This window comes from Kogia breviceps, chromosome 14 (assembly GCF_026419965.1).
Source record: "Kogia breviceps isolate mKogBre1 chromosome 14, mKogBre1 haplotype 1, whole genome shotgun sequence".
NCBI lineage: Eukaryota > Metazoa > Chordata > Mammalia > Artiodactyla > Physeteridae > Kogia > Kogia breviceps.
Window position 1 is genome coordinate 29175324 of NC_081323.1, and position 25845 is coordinate 29201168.

At 47.5% G+C, this 25845-nt stretch overlaps 1 protein-coding gene and 1 pseudogene across 2 annotated transcripts in view; both read left to right on the plus strand.

Moving 5' to 3' along the window:
- SLC24A3 (solute carrier family 24 member 3) overlaps positions 1–11257 on the plus strand; it is a 467486-nt gene extending 456229 nt beyond the window's left edge. The window contains exons 16-17 of one of the 2 annotated variants that reach the window (XM_059038845.2): positions 7856–7921; positions 9397–11257. In XM_059038845.2, coding sequence (XP_058894828.1) covers positions 7856–7921; positions 9397–9546 — 216 coding nt within the window. In that variant the 3' untranslated portion in view covers positions 9547–11257. The remainder of the gene's footprint in view (positions 1–7855; positions 7922–9396) is intronic. The other variant, XM_067012544.1, reaches the window with a different exon arrangement.
- A 13928-nt stretch (positions 11258–25185) lies between these two features.
- Positions 25186–25228, plus strand: LOC131741907 (U6atac minor spliceosomal RNA; annotated as a pseudogene).
- The last annotated feature ends 617 nt before the right edge of the window (positions 25229–25845 follow it).

A 25845-nucleotide genomic window follows, 5' to 3' on the forward strand; every position in this document is an offset into this window, starting at 1 on the left:
CCAAGGCCGGCTCTCTGCCAGCCAACACCTCCTCCAGGAAGCTTCCCCAGCCACGTCCACTGCCTCTGCAGTCACGTGGGTGGTCATCTCCCCTCCGCCTCTGAGAGCAGAACTGTGTCCTACTCAGCCAGCGCGCCCATGATCCACCAGTCGGTTCTCGATGCTTCTGCATCTTCCTTCTCGCCTTTTTAGCGAGCATTCCTGAATCAGCCTCTTGGTACCTGGATGCTGCTCCAGTTGCCGGACCAGCGTTTCCTTTTACTGAAAACGCTGCCCCAACCCCCAGGGGAAGAAGAGACTTACAGAGCTCATTCCCACCCCACCCTTGGTTGGCACCTTGCACTTGACCTTGGCAGGAGTATTGACACCTTGGACACCAGCAAAATCCAGAAAGTGCTGCCAGGGCCCGTCTAAATACAAGCTGTTCCCACAGAGCTGGAGGGGTAACTGGGGATCGTTGGGCGACATGGCAATGAATGGTTCTTCTTGAGGCTGTTCTAACAAGACCCTGGGGGCAACCATGACACCACCCAATCCCCTGAAGGTGAATCTTGCCCTTTAGATTTCAGGTGCTGGTTCAGGAAAATGAGATGATACCTGGGGGGAGACAGGGTCTTGACTGGCCGCCCAGGAAAGGGCTGACCTGGGTCACCAAGGCCTGAAGCAGATTCAGACCCACTGTCTATCAAAGTTTAGATCCTCCAGAGACCACTGCATCCTGAGACAAGGATGGGGTGAGGCATTTATTCGGTGGGGAGGGAGGAGGAAAGCACAGTAGGGAGCGGGGAGGTGTGACGGGAAGGCAGGCTGCAGCAGCAGCCAGAGGGACATTGGTGGGGCGGGTGGCACTTACACAGTTCCGGGATGAGCCCTCAGGCACAGACTCGAGTCAGCTGGCTCCACCAGAGCGGCAAGGGGATGGGGGCAGCACGGGACCTGGATGGGGCCCCAGGCCTCTGCTGCATGGGCATCTGTGGTTCTTGCTGTGCATTCATGACTCTTCCAGAAAGGATGGGCGGCAAGAGCCCAGATGCCACCTTGGAGAGTTCTTAGCAGGTGAAGAGAACTCTGGCTTTTTCCCCGTGCCCTGCAAGGTGCAGGGAAGAGTCGAGAATTTACAGGCTGAAGCCCAACTCTGAGTGCAGGCTGGACCCCTTACCAGCTTCGTGGCCGCGTGTGATATTGTGATTTATGATAAGAAATATACATTTACTGTTCGTTTCTAGCACAGGGCTCCTAAATCCCTCAGAATTTCCTGAGGAGAGCTACAAAGGTGTCTTTTTTTCTGTTAGTGAGGTGACTTTAGGTCAGCACCTAAGGATGGGGACTGCTTGGCAGGAGAACCAACGCTGTGATTTGAGGGTTGGAACTTTTAGTCGCAACCCCCTGAAGTCTGGGGCAAAGAGAGGGGCTGGAGGTGCAATCAGTCACCAGTGGCCGTTGATTTAATCAGTCGTGCCTCTATAATGAGGCCTCTGTAAATGCCCAAAAAGGACAGGGTTCAGAGAGCTTCTGGGTTGGTGAACACATGGAGATTCAGGGAGAGTGACCCCACCCCGAGAGGACATGGAAGCCCCCAGCCCTTTCCCCACACCTTGCCCCGTGCCTCTCTATTCCATCTGAGTTATATCCTTTTATAATAAACCGGTGATCTAGTAAGGTAAAGGTTTTCTCCGAGTTCTGTGAGCCCTCTAGCAAACTAGTAGAACCCAAGAAGAAGGTTCCTTCTTGGAACCTCCATGGGGACCTCTATAACCCAGTTGTCAAAAACTCAGGTAACAACCTGGACTTACAGCTGGCATCTCAAGTAGGGGGAGGCGGGTACAGCCTTGCAGGGCTGAGCCCTAACCTGTGGGAGCTGCTGCGGCTTCCAGGTAGGTAGTGGCAGGTTAAAGTGCAGGACACTCAGCTGGTGTCGCAGAATTGCTTGGATGTGTCTGGGAAACCCACACCCGCGCGCTGGTAAGCAGAATCTTACCTTGGTTAAGAGCTTCACTGCCCTGAGCCTCAGCTGTCTCACCTTTACAGGGAGAACAAGCCACCTCGAAGAGTAGCCACTAGAATTCAGCGCAGTCCTGTGTTTGTGTGCGTGCTCTGGAACGGAAGGGACTTGGGCACCAGCTGCCTTTAACGTGCTGCTTTTCTGTCGGCTTGTTCACTTTCTGACGTCATTTAATTGTTCAAGGAGAGATATCCCCGCCCTGTGATGTTATGCAACGTAAAGTCACGGCTGGACACATCCATTTGGAACCAAAGCCCAAGCAAGTGTCCAAACTACCTAAATCAGAAAATGCAAAGGACACACCACATGTGTTCCAAGTTATAAACCAAATTAGAGAAAATCCAGGGGCTTCTTGTTTCTCTGAAAGGAATTTGCTGGTTGGGTGGAGCTGACCTCAAAACATACAGAGATTTTAAACTGTAATGTGAGGAGAGTCGGAGTCTTTGAGGCTGGGGGTTTTTTAGGTCCTCAAACAAACGGTGTAGGGTTCAGGGAGCTGTTTTATGAGCCACGTGCACACGGGAAACTAGGGGTGTCATGGTCTCTGTGTGCATCCCCACTAAAAACCACACATCCACGGAGCCTAAATTCCTGTTGACTTGGGAACAAGCCAACCTCCTGTTTCCTCTCCAACAACTGCCAAGAGGGAATTGGGGAATGAAAATTCGTAGTTTTGAAGGCAAGAAATAAAAACAACGTTAAATGTCAGAGCTGAGCAATCCGAGTGTGTTGCCTGCTCTCAGAAGGGTATTGCCATGGGGACTCCCTGCCTTTGCACTTTCTGGGCCTCGCATCTCTGAGGCAGGAGCAGGGAGACGCCAGTTTAGGTCCACACTGTGCAGCTGGAGCTCCAAGTCTTTTCCAGAGGTTAGCATCTTAGCTAACCCTAAGATTGTCTGGCTTAGCAAGCCCCCAAGAAACTAGTTGTTCGGGAGGGTTACGATTTGCTGCCCGCAGGGAAACTTACTGGGGTAACAAAAATGTTTTATATTCTCGTTGGGGTGTGGGTTACCTGGGTACATGGCATTTGTCAAAACCCATCCAACAGTCCACTTGAGATCTGTGCATTTTACCATATGCAAGTTTGCCACCCCTGGGGGGAAAAAAGTAATTTTGGTGCCCTCTGACTTTCTTGCTTAAAAAGATCAGGCTTAAAGCCAACCGTGGTCAGTCTCCCCTCCCAGCTCTCCAGTTGTGCCCCTTGCCATCCAGCCTCACTGCCTTACACATAACACAGACACAGACACAGACACACACAGACACACACACACACTGTCTCTCTCTCGCTCTCTCTCTCTCTCTTTCTCTCTCTCTCTTTCGCCGCATCACCAGCAGATGCTTACTTAAACATACAGTGTGTGGAGTTAGGGAGGTGGTTAGGTACTGTGTGGAATGACAAAAAGCTCAAGACCCAGGCATCTTCCCTTAGAGCACTGGGACTAGCTGGGGAGGTAAGAAGCCGGCCCCCCTGGGGGAAGTTAGGATGAGATCAGCGTCAGCTCAGGGATAAAGCCACCAGGGGCCCAGTGAACTTGGAAGAGGGAAAGGACCTAGGGAGGGATGGGCCGAGTAGAAGTGGGAAGGAGGTGAGGGCCTCATCTGACTCAACTGCATGTTCCCAAAGAGGATGGACGTGGGGAGAGGCGGTGAATTGCTCCAGTTTGGTAAGGGCTACCAGTGCCTGATGGCAGAGAGGGGCTGCCAGCATGTGAGCTGGTGCCTTTGAGGTCCCGGAGGAGTCCCGAGCTGTCTTCATTCTCCTGTCTCCACTGTCGGCCTCTTTTCATTTTGCTTGTGTTATAAAATCAATACACACCAATAGCCCCAAACTAGAAGCAGCCCACCAAGAGGAGAATAATTAAACAATCCATCATGTATGTAGCTGTTAAAAATGAACTGAGCATATTTGAAAGTTGCTGAGAGAGTAGATCTTAAAAGTCCTCATCACAGGAAAGAAAAATGTTCGTAATTATGTATGGGGACTGATTGTGGGGATCATTTCCCAGTATATATAAATATCAAGTCATGATCTTGTACACCTGAAACTAATATGGTGTTAGATGTCCATGATACCTCAATAAAAAAATGAAGTGAGCTATCGATGCAATGAAAAACATGAAGGAATACATTAAAAAATCGTATGCTGAGTAAAAGGACCCTGGCAGAAAAGAGTGCACACTGTGAGATGCCATTTATACAACAGGCTAAACCAGCGTATGATGGAGAAGCTTAGAGCAGTGACTACCCCTGAGTGAGACTGGCTGGGAGGGCAAAGGAGAGCTTTCTGGGGTGATGGAAGTGCTCTACATTACGGCTGGAGTTTGGGGGACATGGGTGCGTGCATTTCTCAAAACACATTGAATGGTGCACTTATGATTTGTGAATTTCACCACATGGAAATAGCATCTAAAAGTAAAAGAGCTGTGAACTGCTAGTGAACCCTGTGTAGTGAGATGCAGGCTGAAGTGATGGGGGTGACATGTCCTAGGTTACTTTGAAGTTCATTAATAAAATAAGATGCTCTGATTCTTTCAACTTTTCTGAATGCTTAAAAGCATTTATAATAAAGTGTTGGGTGAAAAAAAAAAGCTATACACACATTAAAAGAGCGGGGAAGGGAGGCAGGGAATTTGGGGCAGGGATTGCATTGCTTCTGGAACATCATCCAGGGTCTCTCTGGCCAGTCCACCCTGCCCCACAGAAGCACTGGCCTTTTTGTAAACCACACGCAAAACGCCACCTCAAGGGCATTCCTGATCGTTCACCGATTATGTATCAAGCACGTGGTCTGTGCCCAACGCCGCGCCAGGCGGAGGATGAAATGCCATGGTCCCTGCATTTCCTGAGTTTGTCACCTACTGAGGCATTGACCAGGGAGCTGCCAGGTGACAACCATATCAAAGTAGCAGCTGGGGGGCCAGGGAAGTGGGCCCAGGCAGATGACGAGTGGATGGAGAATAATGGCCCAGATTTACTGAGGACTTTATACACCGGTTCCTATTCAAGCTTAACATGGATTAATTCAGTTAGTACTCATAACCACTCCCTAAGGTGGGAACTGTATCGTCCCCATTTTATACATAAGAAAACTGAGGTCTGGGGAAGTTAAGTCACTTGTCCATGATTATATAGCGAGTGGGTGACTGAGCAGGAAGCTGGGTCTGGAACCCATGTCCTACCCCAGGGGTCGGCACACTTTTTCCAGAAAGGGCCAGAGAGGAAATACATTAAGCGCTGTGGGCCATACCGTCTCTGTCAGAACTACTCGGCTCTGCCATTGTAGCATGAAAGCAGCCACAGACAATGTGTCAATGAATAAGCTAAGTTATAATAAAGTTTTATATATAAATGCAGGCGATGGGCCAGTTGTGGCCCATGGGGTCACGTGGACCACAGCTGGCCCATCGCCTGCATTTGCCAACCCCTGACCAACCACTGATAGTCTCCAGTGGCTGGAGGTGTTCCTGTTGGAGCAGAGGCAAGTGAAGGAACCCTAATTCCTGACTGTCACGTCCATGGGGAAGGGGGTTCAGTAAGGTAGCAAGGAACCGATGCAGGCGTCGAGAGCCCAGGTCTCTAATTAACAATGAAAACACACAAATACACCCCTGGGTGCGTGTGGCAGTCCATTAGCCAAGAAAGCTGCAGAGAAAAATACTCAGAAACCCCACAAAAGTTGGTTGTCTTTAGTCTTTAGAGACGACTCACAATTTCAGCAGCACTGCCCTTTGAGACTTTATGTGAATGTAGACAGGGTGAAGTTCCAAAGCTTTGGTTGAACATGATTCCTTTCGAAAAGCCTTTTGGCCAAAGAGAACTGTGCTGCTGTGCCTTGCTCTCACTGGCTCTTGGTTTCTTAAGGGCAGGAAATCACTTTACTCAAGCCTTGTTGCTGACAGGGATTGGAGCCTGGAGCTCATTGGGCGAGCTGGGCTGGGAATGCAACGGCCCCCTTCTTGGAAGAGTCCACACAGTGTTTAGAATTAAGAGCTCAGAAGAAACTGTCTTTCAGTACAAGTCATTTGTGATGTACTTCTGGGTGTTGGCCTCTTTATACTAACACAGCTGATGAGAGGGGGAAACTCTATCCACAGGCTGGCTGAGGGTCTGCAGGAAGTTAAGCTACCAGCTGGACTGAGATGGGGCTGATCTCCCATTTGTCTGCGATGGATTCACCGGGTCAACCCATTGCTTTAGTGTCACGGAGATATGATGTGTGTCCCTTAGTCTTCGGGAGGCATATGGTACGGGAATAATTTCCCAGCTGGGGTTCAGCAGCTGGTTGGCTCACAGGGATTGTGTGGGCAGGGGAGGGTCCTGCCCATTCCCTCTGACAGAACATTGCTTAGTGAGATGTGTTAGGCTTCTGGGTCCCCACAGAAAGGGTTGGCTATTCAGGGCATGCAGTGTCCTGTCACCAGAAGATGAACTAACACACCCACCTACAGAGACACCCACAGGTTACCATACCCACACCTAGGGGTGAACTGGGGCAAGGGCGGCAAGAGGCACCTTGAACCTTGTCCAAACCACTCCTACTAATAATCACCGCTTAGTTCTGTAATGAAATCAATCAACCTGCCTCGTTTTCCTTTCTGTGAGCACAGGGGAGCCTTTGACTCCCAGCAGGACAGTGTACATTGCTGGGGGTCGGGAGTAGTCCCCCAACCTGGCTGCACATAAGAGTTTCCAAGAGAACCGGGGGAAAATGAATGTCAAAATCCCATCCTCAGGACGCTTGGAGGTCAGAAGTGGATTGACCCTTAGGACTTTCTCTTAAACTTTCTCGTGCATCCGAACTGTCTGGAGGGTCTATTAAAATACAGGTTGATGAGCCCTGTCCCCAGACTTTGCTGATTTGGGAGGTCTGGTTGGGGCCTGAGATTCTGCGTTTCTAACAAGCCTCCAGGTGACGCTGCTGCTTCTGGTCGGGGGGGGGCGCCCTGTGAGCACGGCTGCCCCGAGGCACCCCTCCTATTTCCAGGCAGCCGGCCTCAGGACCCAGGACAATGCAGAAGGGGCATCTTCTCAACACCATGGAAGAAACTTTACCATCTTTGTCGGCCCGGTTGGCCCCTTAATACTCTATCTGCTCTGTCCAGTACTGCAGCCACTACTCATATGTGGTTCTTCCAAAGTAAATTTGAATTAATTAAAGGTAAGATTAAAATTTTTGTTCCTCTATTGCTTGAGCCACCTTTCAAGTGCTCAAGAGCCCCATGTCCCTAACGGCTACCATACTGAACAGCACAGATGTAGGACATTTCCATCATTGCAGGAAGTTGTACTGGACAACGCTGTTCCCTAAGAATTCCAGAAATTGGTTTTTTTCTTCAAAGTTTGCCAGTTAACGCCACTGTATTACTGTGAAAAACAAACAAAACAAAATATCAGAAATGGAATGTTAACTCTTTCCTCTTCTTTGCTTGCTCAAGATAGCAACCCTCACTCACCACTTCCCATCAAGTTTGGGTGAAGGTCACAGACATTTGAATGCAACAGAGATAAAAAGTTTAGTATTATTTTTCAAAATGTTGCTCCCGTGACCCATGTTATTAAATATACCCTAAAAGTTGTGTGTCAAGCAAGCTGAAGCTCCCTGGAGGTCAGGTCCCCAGGAAATAATAATTAGGCCACACAGGATGGAGAATTCAAGTGGACACCTGCTGAAGGCTGAGAGGGATCAGGCTGAGGATGGACCAGACAAGGGTGCACCCTGGGTGTCCAGGAAATCGCCCGTCCCTACCGCGGAGCTGCCGTTTGCTCTCCATCCCTGGACTCACTGGTACTCACTGCCCCGCACTCCGCAGACATGCTTTCAGGAGCCTGACTCCATGTCATCCTTTCTTACAGATTCGGCTAAACAGCAGGGGACTGATCTACTCCGTGGGCTTGCTCCTGGCCTCCGTCTTTGTCACGGTGGGTCTGCAGCTCTCTCCACTCTCCAGTTCCCATGTTCCCCCCCACCCTCTGTTTGGACACCAGATGGGCGTGGCCTTCTGGTGGATGGAGACAGTCAGCCACCAGATGCCCCATCTCATGGCTGTTTCTCCCAGAAGTGGATCCTGGCAACCCATGAGAAAGCCTTCTCCCTCTCTGAAAGGAGCCAGCCTCCTCTCAGAAGCTGGGTCCATCTCATGTCAAACACAAATTTTTATCAAAAGCCAAAGGGAGATCCCACTTTTTCTGCAAGATTAATCGACGGAAGGTTATATCCCAATTAACTGACTATTCCAGGTTACTAAACATCTTCATAAATCCATGGATTTGACCAATACTCAAAGACCGAGAACAGACTTGATTGACAGTGCGCTTTTATGCCACTGCACTACCTTGGCCATCACATCCATTTGTACGATTTAATATTCCAACTCAACTGACACATTTGGTGGGAACAAGTTCACACCACCACACGGACTGATCCACTTGAAGTGCCTGTTAACACACACATACGTTACTCAATTTTCACAATAAGAGACACAGTGTGTTTTCTCCTGAATTTTTCAAGGAAGTACTCATTGAATCACACCTGGTATGTGAACATACATATACTAGAGAGCGGGAATCCAGAAGGGCAGGAGAAGTAATTTACAGGATCAGGATGCAAGTCCAATGTCAAGGTTTTACCAGTCAATACTGCCTTACACAAAAGTGAAAGCCCATATAAATCCATTCTTTTGCCGTTTAGGATTTTCTTCAGGTGGGTATGACTTAGCGTTATACTTGTAATGGCCATGCACTGTGCTTAATGCGCATATTCCCGCATCTGGAGCTCACCAGCCCCCCACCCCACCCTGTGAGGTAGTCACTGATATCAGCCCCATTACCCAGGCCTGTAGGGAAGTTGTATGTGACATCGGAGTGCTCGCTCCTAGCTTCGGGGCATCCCTGTGCTTCACTGAAGCCCTACAATGCTGGGAGACGGGGTTCACCACTGACCAGCTGTCCAAACTGGGCCGTTGACGGGCTGAGAAGAAGTAGGTGTGGGGAGGAAGAGTTCAGACATCTTAAGTCTGCAGCACCTATCTGACAAACAAGGGGACAGGTCTGGACAGCCGTTGGAAAGACGAGTCCCGGTTCAGGAGCAATCCCACGCTGGACACCCCCAGAACATTGGAGGGGTTTAGAGCCGAGGAGTTGGAGGAGACCCGCAACGGAGTGAGCGTAGACAGGAAAGTGAGGCCTAGGTGTGAGTCCCGGCGCCCTCGGACAGTGAGAGGTCAGGATGAGGGGACAGAGTCGCAAAAGGAACAAAGAGGGAGCCATCAGGGAGGCAGGAGGGAAACCTGGTGCGCGGCTTCAGGGGGCGGGGGGCCGGGGGGGGCGGGGAGTCCAGGGAGAAGGACTGGGCGGGCCCCGCCCCGCGCCCTCTGACCCCGCTCTGTGCCTTGCAGGTGTTTGGCGTCCACCTGAACAAGTGGCAGCTGGACAGGAAGCTCGGGTGCGGGTGCCTTTTCCTATACGGCGTGTTCCTGTGCTTCTCCATCATGACTGAGTTCAACGTGTTCACCTTCGTGAACCTGCCCATGTGCGGGGACCACTGACCCGCGGCCGCCGCCAGCCGCGGCCCCTCCTTCTGTGCAATACGAGCCCGGCGCCCGAGTCCGGCCCCGCGGCGTGGTCTCTGCGCTGCCCACCGGCCTCCGCTCCCGCCCCCGGGTCTCCCCTGCCCCGCCCCCGGCCCCTCCCCGCTCCCCGACACCCACCCCCCACCGGCTCCGCCTTCCCGCCTCCTCCGCGTAAAGACTTCCGACACCCGCGTGAATTTTCAAGCTCCATTTTTGAACAGTGACTTGAGATTCTAGAAAAACTGGCTGCTAACTGGCCCAAGCCAGGCAAAACTTAGTACATCCCTCGTCCTTTTTTAAGTTATTGGATGGAAGACTAGCCTAATTTATGACCCTAGACTGTGGAAGGAGAGAGAGGAGAGGGTCCATTGATGGTAGGGAGTGTTTGGAATTTCCTTATATTTGGCGCTGATTCCTAGGTTACTGGGTCTGGGGGGCTGTTTGGCTTTGGGGGATCCCCCTTTTTCTTCCTTTGCTTCCAGAGATTGAGAGTTTTTCTTGCATTTTCTTTCACTGGGCTCTGGGTCCGTCAATGACGCACGGGTGTCCCAGCTGAGTCCTCTGGGCTTGAGTCCCAGGCGCTTTGGAGCTTGTATGGATTTAGTGCTGATCCGAGGAGCGGCTGGCGAGGCCCTGGGACAAAGGCGTGACACGTCACACTCGGGGGTCTCCGCCAAGCCCTGCAGGCCTTCCCTGGGGCGCAGGGTTTTACGGGAAGAAGATAGCTGCCCACCTGTCCATTTTGACCATCACTCTCTCCCCAGGTTCCTTCTAGCCTCTCAAGCAATAGTTGTTGCCGGCCTGCCAGAGGCCTTTGACTCGGGGCCCCGGTTAACCTCTCCATCCGAGAGCGCTAGGCAGCCAACGGCAGGAGCTTCCCCGCCTGTGAGTCCCCGAGATGTGCTCTCTTTGCTTGGTGTTTGGGGTGACAGGGAGTGACCCAGAGGCCAACACTGCTTTACGCGCAGGAGGTACAGACACTGGTTTCTTGGGAAATGGAGAGATGCGCACTTTGCACAGACGTGGCCCCTCGGTACTGAGTACACTGGACCCTGACCGTTGGCTCGAGGGCCAGCGTTCTAACTTCGGGACGCCGCCGCCCAGCTGTCCCAGCTCCACCACTCCCTTCCGATGGGGGGGGGGGGCGGGCGGGAGGCACAGGAAGGAGCAAAGAGAACTGACACCTTGGAAACCGCAGAATGTGTTCAGTGCAGACTCGCTCAAGGGCATAAGTTATTGTGGACGTGTTGCCAATCACTGCTCAGCAGCCCTGCTAGGTTTTGTCTGATGCTGGATTATTACGCAGATAATTCCACCGAGTTGAGACCCACCCATGCTTGTTATACTTGTATTTATTGAAACTGTGGATTCTTGCCCGTGCCGCCCCATGTATTTACTTTAAGCACTGATCACTTATTCATTCGGTATGGTTTTCCCCGTCCCTTGTACACATTCTGGTATGAATTGTAAAAAAAACCTGCTACAGATGGGTTGAATGTTTGCCGATGGTGCAGACTGAGGCCGGCGTTCGCCGAGGGGTACCTGCCGGCCGGAGGAGCAGGAGAGGAAATCACCACTTCGGGCTCTCAGAGCCAAGACACACATGGATTCTGTTACACATTTTGCACTGGTTTACGGCGATTGTTTTCTTGGACGGATAGTGTAAAATAAACTTCTCTGTTCTGTATCTTTCCTTGAGCTGTGCTCTTTGCTTTCTCCCCTGGAGTGAGGAGGATGCAGGGAGGGTAAAAAGATGGTGTCACCACGTGTTTACTGTTCCTGGGTTGATGCACATGGAAAGCTGGTCCGTGTCTGGCAGATTGCAGGTACGAGGTGACAATCATGGGTCCCCTCTGAATCTTGAAGGGACTCTGGGCCTGTTGTCCTGTAGAATACATGCGACATTATATTAGGAATTCTTTCAACTGGACATGAGAGGAAGAGCATTCCAGGGCTGGCAGTGATGTCCAGCAGGGCTCAAGTCACCATCCTGTCTGATTTTACTAGTTTTCAACTGTGAAAGTTAAGACTTCCCCAAAGTGGATACCTTAAGAAAGACAGTAACGCATAATCGTAATAAGCCATATTCTAGATGACTCCCAAGAAATCATTATGGGGGACTTCCCTGGTGGTCCAGTGGTTAGGACTCCATGCTTCTACTGCAGGGGGCACGTGTTCAATCCCTGGTCAGGGAACTAAGATCCTGCATGCTGTGAGGTGCGGCCAAAAGCCAACCAAACAAACAAAGAGATCATTACCGGGATCTAAAAGTAGACCAAGATTAGTAAACAAGCCAAGTTTCCACCTGAGACTCAATATAACTGATTTATAGGAATCAGAAGAAACATAGCTGGTAATTCACAGCACCACCTTTTATTTAATTATTTTAAAAAATCTCTTCCCAGGTGGTGGAAAAATACTAGAAACTTAGCTTTGTTTTGAGTGTTTACGTCTAAAGATGTTTTACTCCTATATTTGTGCTTTTTATAAATACACTCTAGACATGGAGTGGGTATTATCATTATGCAGATTGGTGCTTACAAAGCATAGGATGCTTTTACGTTAAATATTCTGTCATACGGGTCTTAATTAGTTTTAGTCTTAATCTTTAGCAAAGACATTTGATCCAAAGCCTGAGGGTTTTTTTGTATTTTTTTTTTAACTCTTTTGCTGTGAAATCTTGAGAAACCACAGTTCCATAATAAGTTTCTCAGAGAGAAAATTCTGGGGCGAGGTTGTTTCCATGTTTCATGCATCACGATTGCTGACATAGGAACTGGGGAGGTTTCCTTTCTGAAACGAACCTCAGGCGTCTTTCTGCCCACATCTCAGCCATGCACTTTGGGTCTTGACCTGTCGATGGAGAGCGTGCTTCTAACTGGACCAGCTGTCCAGCAATGCAGAACTGCTGATGTTGCTATTTTCACTGTGCTGGGATTTACTGGGGAGAGGTTGGGATGGATTTGAGGGAAGAACATTTTTTCAGTGTCTCAAACCTGATGGTATCACCAGAGGAACCTTTTCAGCAGATTTCTGGGATTTGCTCGTTTTGGTAAACTCCCAGGCTGTGATCTCATGCACGAGGGGACATCTCGTGGCCCTGAATGGGGCAGGGGGCGTGCACCCCGAAGCTTGCACTTCCTCCTAAATAGCTTAGTTGATGGCACAGGGAGTACTGCCAGAATGCCCTCTTTCTGGAAAGTGTGTTCCCAACGTGGCCCGGGCCTGCCAAAGGTCGCTGTCCCCACACATGCCCTTAAGTGGCCTGGGTGGGATACACTAAGAGGCCATGATGGGGGAAGTTTCCAGATGGCTTTGCCCCTTCCCAAAGGAAAGTTGTGGCCCCATCTTTCTAGAGAGAGTGCACTTTTTAATACATACATGGTTTGTACAATATTTACCTCCAAAAAGACCTGGAGGGCTGCTTATTATGTTTTCCTAAATCTGTTGCTTCTGACATTTGTAGCTTAGTCCTAAATTTACAGTCTAGGGTTTGAGACTCTATATAGCTCAAACAGCAAATGTGAACTCATTTTAAGCACCCAGGCTTCAAAGAAAAGCCTAAATATTTTTTTTTTAAAGGGAGGCTAGGGGTGATGATATTGCAAAGTCCAGACAGTTTTCAGTTGTGGTATATAAAATAGGAATAACAGTCAACCTGCAATAAATATAATTAAGTGTAGCCTTAGAACTCTACCTAATTGTTCATCAAGATAGATGTGAGGGAAAAATAGAAGTAGGAAATTAGAGATGGTGATGTTGCTTTCCAAGATTTATTTTAATCTTTTCAAAATAGGATGATTATCCCATTAGTAGATAATTATCCAATTATTCTGACCCATTTTGATCAACTATTTTGAAGTGTTAGATGGAACGTCTCCATGTTGGATTTTGTGTAATCTCATACTAATTAATAAGTCTCATTTATTTGGATATTTTCTGCAGTGGCTGCTCAATACACACACACAAACACACACACACACACACACATACACATACACACACACACACACCATCTCTCTGACACCAAAACTTTGTATGAAAACAAGTCAGTGAATCTTTGAAAGTTTTCCAGTTATGCAGCTGTTTATTGCAATCCAACTGCAGGAATGGGGTGGATTCAGCCAACTTTCCTCTGATAAATAAAAAGCCATGTATCCATTGCATCATCATCTAGAGATTCAGGGCACTACAGAGATGCTGGAAAAGTCAGGGACTGAGGCCATGGACGAGCAGAGAAGATAGCAGTGTACACAAGATAAATTATGCCTCAGGATTGATTTCACATTGAATTTTGTGGTTCATTTCAAAACACAGGGCAGGGTAATAAAGCTCCACCAAAATCTTTCAGATGGCTTACTGCTGCACTCAGGACATTTATTTCCTTAATAAAATATACCCAGGAGTCCCATTAACTTTTTTACTGAACCTCAGTTTAGCAAACACTCTTGCCAAGTTGTAGAGATTTTAAATATAGTGAATAATCGTAGTTAATACTCATTCTGGGTGTGGTCTTTCTTTTTGCAACAGGTGGGAGGAGGGGGAAGATGTAAGATGACAGTTTCAGCATATATGCTATTCAAGGCATAAACTGAAGTCATTTCATAAGCGAATGAAAATATATATGAATCGCATTTCTTCTTTACATAATGTCCATCTTATCCTGTTTATCAAAGCTGAATTTGGCGATATATCTTCCCGTTTGTTGGGACAATTAATCCAGTAGCTGATTCCAGAGAACTGCATACAAAACTGGCAATGAAATTTAACAAGGAATTTCTGGATGCCTACAGTTGCTTTTTGGATACTTCTGAGCCATGCCTACAGGTTATTGCTAAAAAGAGATGCACATATGTGCAACATGCTTTCAGCATAAAACTAATCTTTTAAAATTTTTGCAGAAAAAAAAATGTACCCACTCAGTTTCATATCTTTCTTTCTCATGTATAAATCAGACGTTTCCCCCCTATCCCATGACTGGTGAAGATGATTCATTCTTCAAATGCTAGATACAGTACTAACCCTATGCTCTGGTCAGACACTTTTACCCTAACCACCAACGGGTTTGAACCCAGATGCCTGCTGCTTTATCATTAGGAGAATTTATTTTGTCCACTGGTTACAGGTTTGTGAAATACTAGTTCTATAATATCCAAAAATTCATTGTCATATCAGGTTGAATTGTTCCCTCCAGTTGCTTAAAAGTTAAATATTATTTAACTTCATATATGAAAAAATGCATTTACCCGCATTTACTCACCTTATTGTCTAAATCAGTGTTTCCCAAATTCAAGCATGGAGACTTATTAAAATACAGATTTGGGGGCCCCGCCCCTGAGTTTTTGGTTCAGTAAGTCTAAGGACAGGCCCAAGAATGTGCATTTCTCACCAACTCCCAGATGCTACCACTGCTGGGTCTGGGTCCCACTTTCAGAACCACTGGTGTAAATAATGTCTTTTGCCCATTAAGCCACATTTTTGCTACACCAGCATCTACCGGTATCATTGGTTTACAGCTTATGGAAAACACACACATACAGACGTGTACTATTTCTTTCATTCTTTCAAAATTCTTTTTTCTTTCTACCTCCACGAAGATTTATGAATGGCTGAAGGTAGGAATAGAAATATGGTCAGTTCTTCAAAACCCACATTCTCTATCATCTGGCAGGGTGCATCTGTTCCCAGCCAAAGACAACCTTTAAATTAAAACTAAAGCAGATCAAAGCAAACGGTTTAAGATGAAGATGCAGGAGAGCCAAGATTCTGGGGAAATATTAGATTGAGAGAGGTGTGAGCAGGCAACCACCAATTTCATTCCAGGTAAAAAGATTTTGTTCTAAACGCCAACAAGACAAAGTATTGGTGAAATAGGAGAAATTTTCTACACAAAAACTTCTGTTTGCACATTACAACCATGTCTAAATAAGTTCCTAATCTAAAAATGTTGTTTTGATGCAAATCCACCCAACAAAGATGCCATGACTCAAAAAAGAAATAAGAGGCACCAGCGTCGGCCGTCATGGCCCAAGTGCTTCAGACTGTCACATGTGTCTGCATCGTGGTCTTGCCTATAAAACAGGAGCAGAACACCCCCAGCTTGAGATCCTGCATGGGGCTCAGAAACCTGCATTCACAGTCGGCCTGGATCAGCTCCCACCTAGAAATGATTGCCTTTCCCAGGTGAGACCATCATGGGCATGGCTGTGCCTGTGGCCAGACCTTAACTTGGACTTCCTGGCTTATCCACAGAAACCTCAGGGGACGCACTGGGCTCTGGAATGACTTGGTAAAAGCCACAGTTTTTATATCCACTAAAAGCTTTGCTCAGAGTCAGGAAGTGGGTTTAGATATTGCTATGCCCAATCGGGGAGGGGTAGGACAAGGAGGAAAGGCAAAGTCTTCCCTTCCAGAAATAAAACATTTTATACTTGGCTATGCCGGAACAGGGGTGGTCCCTGGAAGGCAAGGAAATCTCTCCCTGCGCTAAGAAGCGATAGCATCACCCATCAAGTAAACTGCTAGCTCCCCAGGCAGCTTTGCTACTGGAAGGCTCACGTGTGTCACGTTACAGTTAATTGAATGTGAGGTTCTTCTTCTTTTTCCAAGCCCCCTTGGTAATGGAGGCAGCTCTTTACACTCCCCGGTAGAATTTAACCTGCCGACTGGATGTTAACCAAGCACACTCCTTAGGAGGAAGAACAAGAAGTTTGAAGATATAAAAGAGATCTTCACGTGCCTTGGATGACCAGGTAATAGCGTTGTTCGTATGACTCTCCAAAGGAATCCAATTCCAAATTGTAAACTCCATTTTGGTATCTGTTTCAGGCAGGAATTCTGGCCCGGCGGTATTTTACCCTGGGTGGGCTGGCTACGCAGAAAGCCTCACAGTTTCTACGTGTGAATTCTGGGACAAGACAGCCTTTCGGGGTGAGTGGTGAGTTTCCCTGCACACCCTGCAGGGAGGTGACGTCATGTGTCACTGTTTCTTCTGAGAGTTCCTGGTTGTGAGTCAGTGGTCTGGAAAGCAGACCGGGTGGGTCCCTCTGTTTCCTCCCCCCACTTCTCATCTATCACTGGTCCTGATCATTCTCACTTGGCACTTTGTCACGTGTCACAGCCTGACCTGACTTCTCCCTTCCGCTTGCCTGGAGGTGGGCAGAGCTGGGTTCCTCAAGGGCTCTCATTACCAGCTGAGCAGTGATGCCGACACACACCAAGTCCCCAGACAGGGAAGGCTGGGGTACCGGGAGACCCAGGTTCTGTGGTACATGAAATAAAGACAGGGAACATTTCTAACCCAACTTTCAAGCTCTTGGATAATGACATGGTGGCTATAATAGCATCCTTCTTCTTGTAAAAGGCATAATTCAGAGGAGCCAGCAAGGTCTGGACACAAGGGCAATTGGAGACACAAATCCCATAGAGATGAAATAGCTCAATTGTAACTGTTTGCGTGTTTTTCATGGGCCTGCTTGGCCCAGGCAGTGTCTGTTTCCCAGTGAGAGGGGCGATCCGGGGGCAATGGATACACTGAGAGTAGTTTCAGAGGGATACTACTGATGGGTGTCAGAAATGTGTTACCACAAAGATGTTTTACTTTCTCCACTATACTTGTGTAAACGAAGCGGGTTTCAGTTTTACCCTCAATGTCTGCAAAACACCTCTTCTTGTGTGAGAACTTCGCAGCTCAGGGGCCCCCGTTTCTTAGTCCCAATTAGAATTTTAAAGTAATAATAGTTGTTAAAGCTGCCATCTTGTGTCTCAGACTTCACCTGAAAACGCAGGCACTAAAAATCTGCAAGTGGACCAAACCGAGAAGTGTTCTGCTCACTGTTCACAGAGACCCACCCCCCTCCCCGGAGAGTGTCTATTTTGACAACAAGCCCTGAAGACAAATCCTAGGCCTCCCCACTGTGTGTCAGTGCTGGTCACCGTACTGAGTTCAGTCCTAAAGCAGTGGTCGTTGGTCCCACATTAGAATCACCTGGGGTGTATTTACAATTACCCATCCCCACCCCTGCCATAATTTGCAGTTGAGCAATGTGGTTACCTGTTTCGAGCTACCTGGTGTTTCTACCTGTGTCCCTGGTTCAGAATCACAGCTCGTGGAAGTATAATCAGGCCATTTGGGATATTTTACTGTGCAGATCCAAAAAGGAATGCTGTGTGTCCTGTAGGTCTTTGCTGCTCAAAGTGTGTTTAGGCCTGCACCTGGCAGCTCTGGCTAGAACGAGAGATTTGGGGGATTCCTGGAGAATGGCAACGTCAGCTGGAACTTTCAGAGATGATGTGAATGTCCTACATCTGTGCTGTCTGATGTGGTAGCTGTGAGGTGCGAGTGGCTGTTGAGCACTTGAAAGGTAGCTCCGGGCAACTAAGCATAACATTTTAAATCTTGTTTAATTAATTTAAATTTGCTTTAAAAGAGCCACATGTGATTAGTGGCTGCAGTACTGAGCAGAGCAGATAGAGAGTATCAAGGGGCCGACTGGGCGGACAGAGATGGTACATTTTCTTCCATGGTGTCCAGAAGATGCCCCTTCTGCCCCAGCATCTCCTGGGTCCTGAGGCCGGCTGCCCGGAAATAGGAGGGGTGCCTCAGGGCAGCCGTGCTCACAGGGTGCTCTCCAGACCAGCAGCAGCAGCGTCTCCTGAGGGCTCTCGAATCAGGCCTCCCGAATCAGAATCTGCATTTTAACAAGGTCCCCAGGTCACGTGTACGAACATCTGAGTTTGAGAAGCTCTGCCAGTAGATGCTGCTCTGCCCTCCAGGGGACATGTGGCCATTTACACACACTCTTTTCTAGGAGGTCACCGTGCGTTGTTGCTGGCATCCGCGGATGCTACAGGAAGTACCAAATGGGGACAGACACAGATGATGTGGAACAACACACTTGAAATTGGGGGTGGATTGGTGAATTTGGAAGGCAAGAGAGTCATCTTTTTGTTCTAATAAGCCCTCATTTTCATTGGATAAAGGAATAATTATGGAGAACTTAATTGAAGGGCCAAGATCTATCAGGGTGACTCTCACCCAGTCTTCAGGTTCACCCCACTCTTTAGACGTGGACCCCTTGGATATGCTACCAGGTGTATTGCTAATATTGGAAATTCCTGTGTGGTACTGATGAACTAAACAGGCCTGTCTCCTTTCTATAATGAAGCCGGGACCGATTCTACATTTTTCCTTTTAAGCCCTGTAAGATTTTGCTTCACTTGCAAGATGAGAGGTTTCCTATGGAGGAAAAAAATAGCTCAGCAAAGAAAGTCATTGCATGTAGCAAAAGGGGGCAGAAAATAGAAAAAGGAGGGGAGTGGCTTATATAACAGCAATTTTTTGTAGTGAATGTGGGGACAGGTCCCACCGGGAGGACATTTAGGCCGTCATTTTTGAAATGATAATGGGGACCCAGGTTTGAAGCCAGAAGCAAACACATCCAGGAAGTGGGGGGGCAGATGACTCAGCCCCCAGAATGTGGGAGGGCTGGGATAATTTCTTCACCCAGGGGAGCGCAAACAGTCATCTATGGTGTTGGTGGTATCCTGCAGTCATCTTGGTGTGAGTGAGAAGGACAGCATTCCTCCAGCAGCTCGTGTGAGTAATTTAATCACAGCTCTCTGCATGCCACATTCTGGCTATTTAGCCCAGACAGCCTCTGAATTTTCCTTCCCTAGGGACCTCCTGTCGCCCTACTCCCTTCCCTAGGTGGCACCCCCAAACCAAATAGAAAACAAAACAACTGGGAATGGGTTTTAATCACAGCTGTCCAGGCCATTCGAAATCCTGCCCCCTAGAAAGCAGATTGAATGATTTCTTATCAATATTCATCTCCCCTCTTCCCCTTACACAGTTGCTATTTTTTAAAGCAATCATGGACTTTCATTTGCAAAAAAGCACAAGATGAAAACAAAGGAGGTATTTAATTCTGGCATTTTGTGTGATTCTACTCACACGTAAGTGCAAAGCAGTGAGGGGATTCTGTCCGTCACCTCCTCCTGGGGACCTACAAGGGCCTGGCACGAGAAAGCACATCACTGGAGCTTTGACACATAACTGCTTATATCCCACCAGCAGAACACGGATACAGAGAAAAAGTCATAAGTATGTCAAAGCACACATTCAAAAAGTTTTTCGAGATAACTCTCATGCAAAAATAAAAGAAAGGGACAAGTATACGTCTAAGAATTGTTAACTCATTATCACAGGAACCAGTGACTTGGTAGAGCTGGTCCCAGGGGCATTTTGAGGATCTGGGGGTTTGAAAGTACATACAGGGGCTGGGAAAAGAAAAGTGCTGGATACGGCATTAAAAGAGTTCTGTGATGCTTCTCACTCTAAGTGTAATACATGCACAAAACAGTGAAAAACTGAAACATAATATAGTGTTAATTTCTATTTGGAGGGATTCTACAGAAAGAAAGAAATTGAAGCATTATGAAAAAAGCTCATTCTTAAATATTATTGTCACCTTAAAAATAAGATGAAGCAAGAAACAAACTTTGGCTTCCTTTTTAAAAGGGATACACTGACTTTATCATAAGTAGATGCTGAATTTTGTCGAAAGGTTTTTCTGCATCTGTTGAGATGATCATATGGTTTTTATTCTTCGATTTGTTAATGTGGTGCATCACACTGATTGATTTGCAGATATTGAAAAATCCTTGCGTCCCTGGGATAAAGCCCACTTGATCATGGTGCATGATCCTTTGAACGTATTGTTGGATTTGGTTTGCTAATATTTTGTTGAGGAGTCTATGTTCATCAGTGATATCGGTCTGGTTTTGGTATCAGGGTGATGCTGGCCTTGCAGAATGAGTTTGGAAGCATTCCTTCCTCTGTGATACACTGATTGTTTTCATGCTTGTATGAACACACTTTCTCTATATTTGTTTTGCCATTCATGGTAGAGGACTGCTTGTGTTTCTCATTCTTTTTTCTGATTGCATGCATTAATTAGGAGCTTAACAGAGGTGAGAGCATGTATTTTTCAATTTTTCAGTAATCTAGGTATTTATAAACCAGTCTTTCTGTATTTGAAGAAGTTGGAGCTATTGGTAAAGCTAGGAAAATTTCACAATACTATTGTTCAAAGAATAACAAGATTTGTCACAGTTTACTATTTTGATTATCTTTTAATTTACTTTGATAATTGTTCCAGATTGAATTGTATCTCCCCTGGCCACACACACACACACACACACACACACACACACACACAAAATATGTTCAGGTCCTACACCCTGCAATCTGTAAATGTGGCACTATTTGGAAATAGCCTTTGCAGATATAATCAAGTAAAGATGAGACCATACTGGAGTCAGGTGGGCCCTAACCCAATGACTAGTGCCCTTATAAAAGGGAAATTTGGACACAAGCACACAGGGAGAATGCCACATGGCCACGGAAGCAGAGAGTGGAGTTATTCTGCCACAGGCCAAGGACTACCAACAACCACCAAGCAACTCAGGGAGAGGCATGGGACAGACTCTCCAAGTCATTTCTCCGAGATGAAAGTCAAGGATCTCCACGTCTTTCTGTCTTTGGGGGTCCCCCTTTCCTTTAATATCCAAATACTACGTTTCTAGAAATCGTGTTCCAAATGGCAGACTACTCATACACATTTCTCTCCCTCCCCTCCCCAAGTCCTCTTAAAATGAAAGTAAAGGTGGACAAGAGGAATTAAATCCATTAAAAACAATGAGATCTACATGAAATTCGTCAGGAAATTTGAACCTATGATCAATTTATTGAAGAGAAAAGCAGATAAGAGGATACTGATGGATACAACAAAGCAATGTAGGAACGCTCCAGCCCCAGACATATCCTTGTGAATTTTACAACTTGGAAGATTAAGAAAACTTTCCAGAGGAAAAGAAAATCAGATCAGTTATAAGGAGAAGGAGATTCAGACCAGCATGGATTGGATCTCTTTTCAACAGTATCATATAGTGAAGCACAATGGAGAAATGTCTTCAAATTAAGAGGGAATGTATTTTGAACCTAAAATGTCACTGTTAGTCAAAATATCAGTCACGCATGAGGGCAAAATAAATGTTTTCAGACATCTACAGAGTCTGAAAGTTAGCCTTTTGGTGCCCTTCTTTAGATAAAATGAGGAAGAAAAAAGATTTGAGATCTATTGATAGAAAACAATGGATCTACCCTGGAAATACAGGAGAAAAAAAAGAACAGCCTTGGGATTATAATTCCCTGCAGATCTAGAAAATAAGGAATTCAGATTGGAGCAGAAATGCAGAAGTCTCTGGAAGCATGTTTTCAGAAAGAAAGTGGATTTTCTGCAGCAGTTTGTAGATTTGAAAGTCTGGATATTTCTGAAGGTCTGTGGTAGTAAATGTCCTCTATTGACAGCAGAAACAATAAAAAATTGTGAAAGGAAGGACAAATGGAAGAGAGAGAGGGAGGGAGGGAAGGAGAGAGAAGGAAGAAAAAAGAAGGCAATTAGAAACCTCCTGAGGAAGGGACCATTTAAGAAAATAAGGATTCAAACATGAAGTGAGCTGAAATACAGCACAATCATAATTTTGAGGAATTGAAGGGGGACGAGAAGAGAATTCATTTGACCTTGATGCTAGAAACATTTCCCTTTAAATGTCATGGGAGGGCTTCCCTGGTGGCGCAGTGGTTGAGAGTCCGCCTGCCGATGCAGGGGACACGGGTTCGTGCCCCGGTCCGGGAAGATCCCACGTGCCGCGGAGCGGCTGGGCCCGTGAGCCGTGGCCGCTGAGCCTGCGCGTCCGGAGCCTGTGCTCCGCAACGGGAGAGGCCACAACAGTGAGAGGCCCACGTACCACAAAAGAAAAAAAAAAAAAAAGTCATGGGAATAGTGACGCTGGATTCACAGAGAAGGAAAATTCATCTTAGCTCATGATGAGGCTGCAGAGTTAGCACCGGTTATCAGTGTTAATGTGGTTCATTGGTGTTCAGTCTGTAGAATCAACCTCTAAGCAAAGTCTAGAAAACTGACTTATGATTACAGAGCAGGACGCACCTGTAAAAGTAAACCTGTAGGTGACAATGACAGTGTCACCGAGGCCGTCAGATGACGTTTGTCCTCTACACGACGTTTCCTCACCCAGATCTGTTGGGTTTGTTGTTCAACACGCCTTGCAGGGCCCAGCTCTGCACCTCGGGCCTGGCTGCTCTGTCTCTCTCCTTTCAGCCAAGCGGATCTACCCTTCAGCCTCCAGCTGGGTCCCTCGGCAACCCCAGTGGATGATGACCTCACTGCACATTTGGGGATGGCTTCTCAAGCTCAAGGTGACTACCCGATGTAGGAGAAGGGGGATGTTCTCTTAACACTACTTATAAAATCAAAACACGTGCTGAATGTGATAGCAAAGGGAAATTCCAATGGCTCCTTTAGAAAACTAGCCTACAGCAGGGAACCTGATCTATCCTTGAGCTAATATTCTTGATCGTTTCAACTTTCAGGACAAAAGCAACACACCTTGTGTTCTTGCCACGCTCATTATCAATCACTTAAACTGGGCATGTGCCCCTTTTCTTACGGAGAAGAGCAGAGGACCAAGCCCGTTCCCTGAGGGCACCTTGCTATCTGGATGCAGGACCAGTGGGTTGCATGCTGCCATCACCTGGGGAGCTTTGGAAAATCCTGACCACACTGCAGACCAGTTCCCTCAGAACCTCTGGTGCTGGGGCCTGGGCATCAGTGTTCTTTAAAAGCTTTCCAGGTGATCCCCAAGTATAGCAAGGCTAAGAACTGATTTGCAGGCTGCAGCTTCTAGACTTTTCTAGGACTTTGGCTACATATTAGAATCGTATTAGAATCACCTGATAGCTATAAAGCTGCTGTTGCCGGCACCTCACCCTAGAGACTAATAGGTCAGGGCTGTGACCTGGGCCTCAGGGTTTCATCAGACTCTCCAGGTGCATGTATGTATGCATACATGTATGCATGTATACATGTATGGCCAAGGCTGAGCCCCGCTGCCCCGTGTATAACAGAGCACTGATGGTGGAGAGGAATGAGCGAGAAACCCCGTAGCAGGAGCCAGAGGATCCTGCGTGTGAAGAAAGCCACAGAAGAGACAAGTAAAGCTACGGACGCATGTGATGGTATTTGAGGGAATAGAGTTTTTCACTTACATCATTTGTCACTTGTCTATGATGACATTTTCACTTGTCATCATAGACGGAGAACTGGGTAGCGGATTAGGTGATCAATTCCCACTTTTAATTAGAAGAAAGCTTCTAATTTCTGCTCTTGCCTCTCCCCCCGGACCCCACTACCCTGCAACAGCGGCCATGGGCCCTTTCCCCACAGGAATCAGCCAGCATCCTGGATGCAGCACCAAAGCCCGCTGTGGTGACTGTCCCTGGAAGGAGTCTCCCAGGACCAGCAGCCCCTGGGCATTCCTTCCTCGAGACCCCAGGGTGGGGCTGGCAGAGCCTGGGGGAAATGGTTTCCTCCCAGTGTTGCTTCTTCTACAAATTCAAAGAGGAAACCTGGACCAGGGATGTTTTTGGTGGAAACCAGTAATGGGCGTGACCAACAGATGTTCTCCAGGGCTCGAGGTGCTGCTCAAGGGCCGTTCCCCTCCCCCACTGCAGTAGGCAGAGTTTGACATGGGGTCAGAGGGCCTCATGCCCCCCACCCCTGGAGTTCCATCCTAGAATCTTCTCCTCCCGTTTGCGCAGGACTGACTCGCTTCTAGCCTGTAGAACGTGGCAGAGGTATGGCTGTCACTCCTGTGAATACATAATGACATGTATAAAAAAACCTCATCTTACTAGTGATGAAATAAAATTTATATTTTAAGGCAGGACAAGAAAAATTAAACTTCAGCTTCTCTCTCCGCATTTGTTTGGGCCTCGTCCCTCCTTCCCCGCTGTGCAGTGTGCATCTGAATTACACGTGAACCAGAGCTCCTCAAAGATGGGAATGCCTGCCCAACGTCAAGATCCATTTTTTTCTTTCTTCTGCTGCTAGCAGTGCAACTTCTTCAAAGAACAGTGTTCTTTCTCAGCTCCGTAGGGAGTCATGCTGACTTGCTGCTCGCTTTGTAGGTGCTTACCGGAACTATTGTCCTTAGTGAGCTTTATGTAAAATATCGGGATGTCACTTTGATGTATAATCCTTTGTCTCGAAAATGTGTAGGACTATGCCTTCCACTTCTAACAGGCGGAACAGTTCTCAGAGCTTTCTGAGAATCTGCTTCCCAGCTTATAAACTTCAGTTTGGATTGAATAAAATTCCTTTTTATTTCTTCTTAACTTGATAGTGAGTTGAATTTTCGGTGACATTAGAATGCATTAGAGTGACAGATGCTCTCTGCTGGTCCCGAAGGAGCAATTGCCATGCTGTGAACGTCCTAAGCAGAAGCCAGGGGGCTGCCTCTAGGAGCTGAGGACCGGCTCTATCAAGACAGTGGCCATAGGTAGAAAGAGAAACCTGACCCACAACCTGCAGCAACCAACCCAGGAAACCAAGCTGTTATCTATAGTAACCAGGAAGTGGCCACCCCATTTACAAGTCAGGCTTGTAGGACATCAGACTGCTGTCTCTAGCCACTGGTCCAGGAAGCCAAACAATGCCCTCTGTAGCCATTGGTCCAAAGTGCCCAGAACCTGTGTTGTATGAAAGGAGAGAAGGTTAACTCTCCCTTTGACAAAACAACCAGAACTTGATTAATAACTGACAGCCTCCTGATTTTGTCCCGATTTCCAACGTGGGACCAAGCAGAGAAGCCAAACATGCCTCCCGAACCAGTCACATAGGATGCTCACAGCAAGTCTCTTTTCTCCACTGTAAAGCTTTCCCAACCCCCTACCCGCCTTCAAGTCTCTGCCAAACTCAGATAACGGTGGCCGACTCCCTTGCTATTGAAAGCTCTGAAAAAATGGCCTTTCCTTGTTCTCATTTGGTTGGTCTTAGTTTATTGGCACCGAGCCAAGAGCCTCAGCCACATAGCTGCAAGGGAGTGAATTCTGCCAACAAACACCTGAGCTTAGAGAATCCAGAGGAGGGTGCAGGGGTCTCAGCTGAGGTTGCAGGCCCCGCCAACAGCTGGATTGAAGCCTCGTGAGGATGGGAAACCCAGCTAAGCTGCACCCAGGCTCTTGACCCGCAGAAACTGTGAGATGATACAGGTGTGCTATGTCGGGCTGCTACGCGTGTGGTGATGTGACATGCAGCCACAGAAAACGAGTACAGAGATCGTTACACTCACGAGGAGCAACACAGCCTGGAGCCAAGCTTGGACCCCCCCCCCCCGTACATATACCAGTTA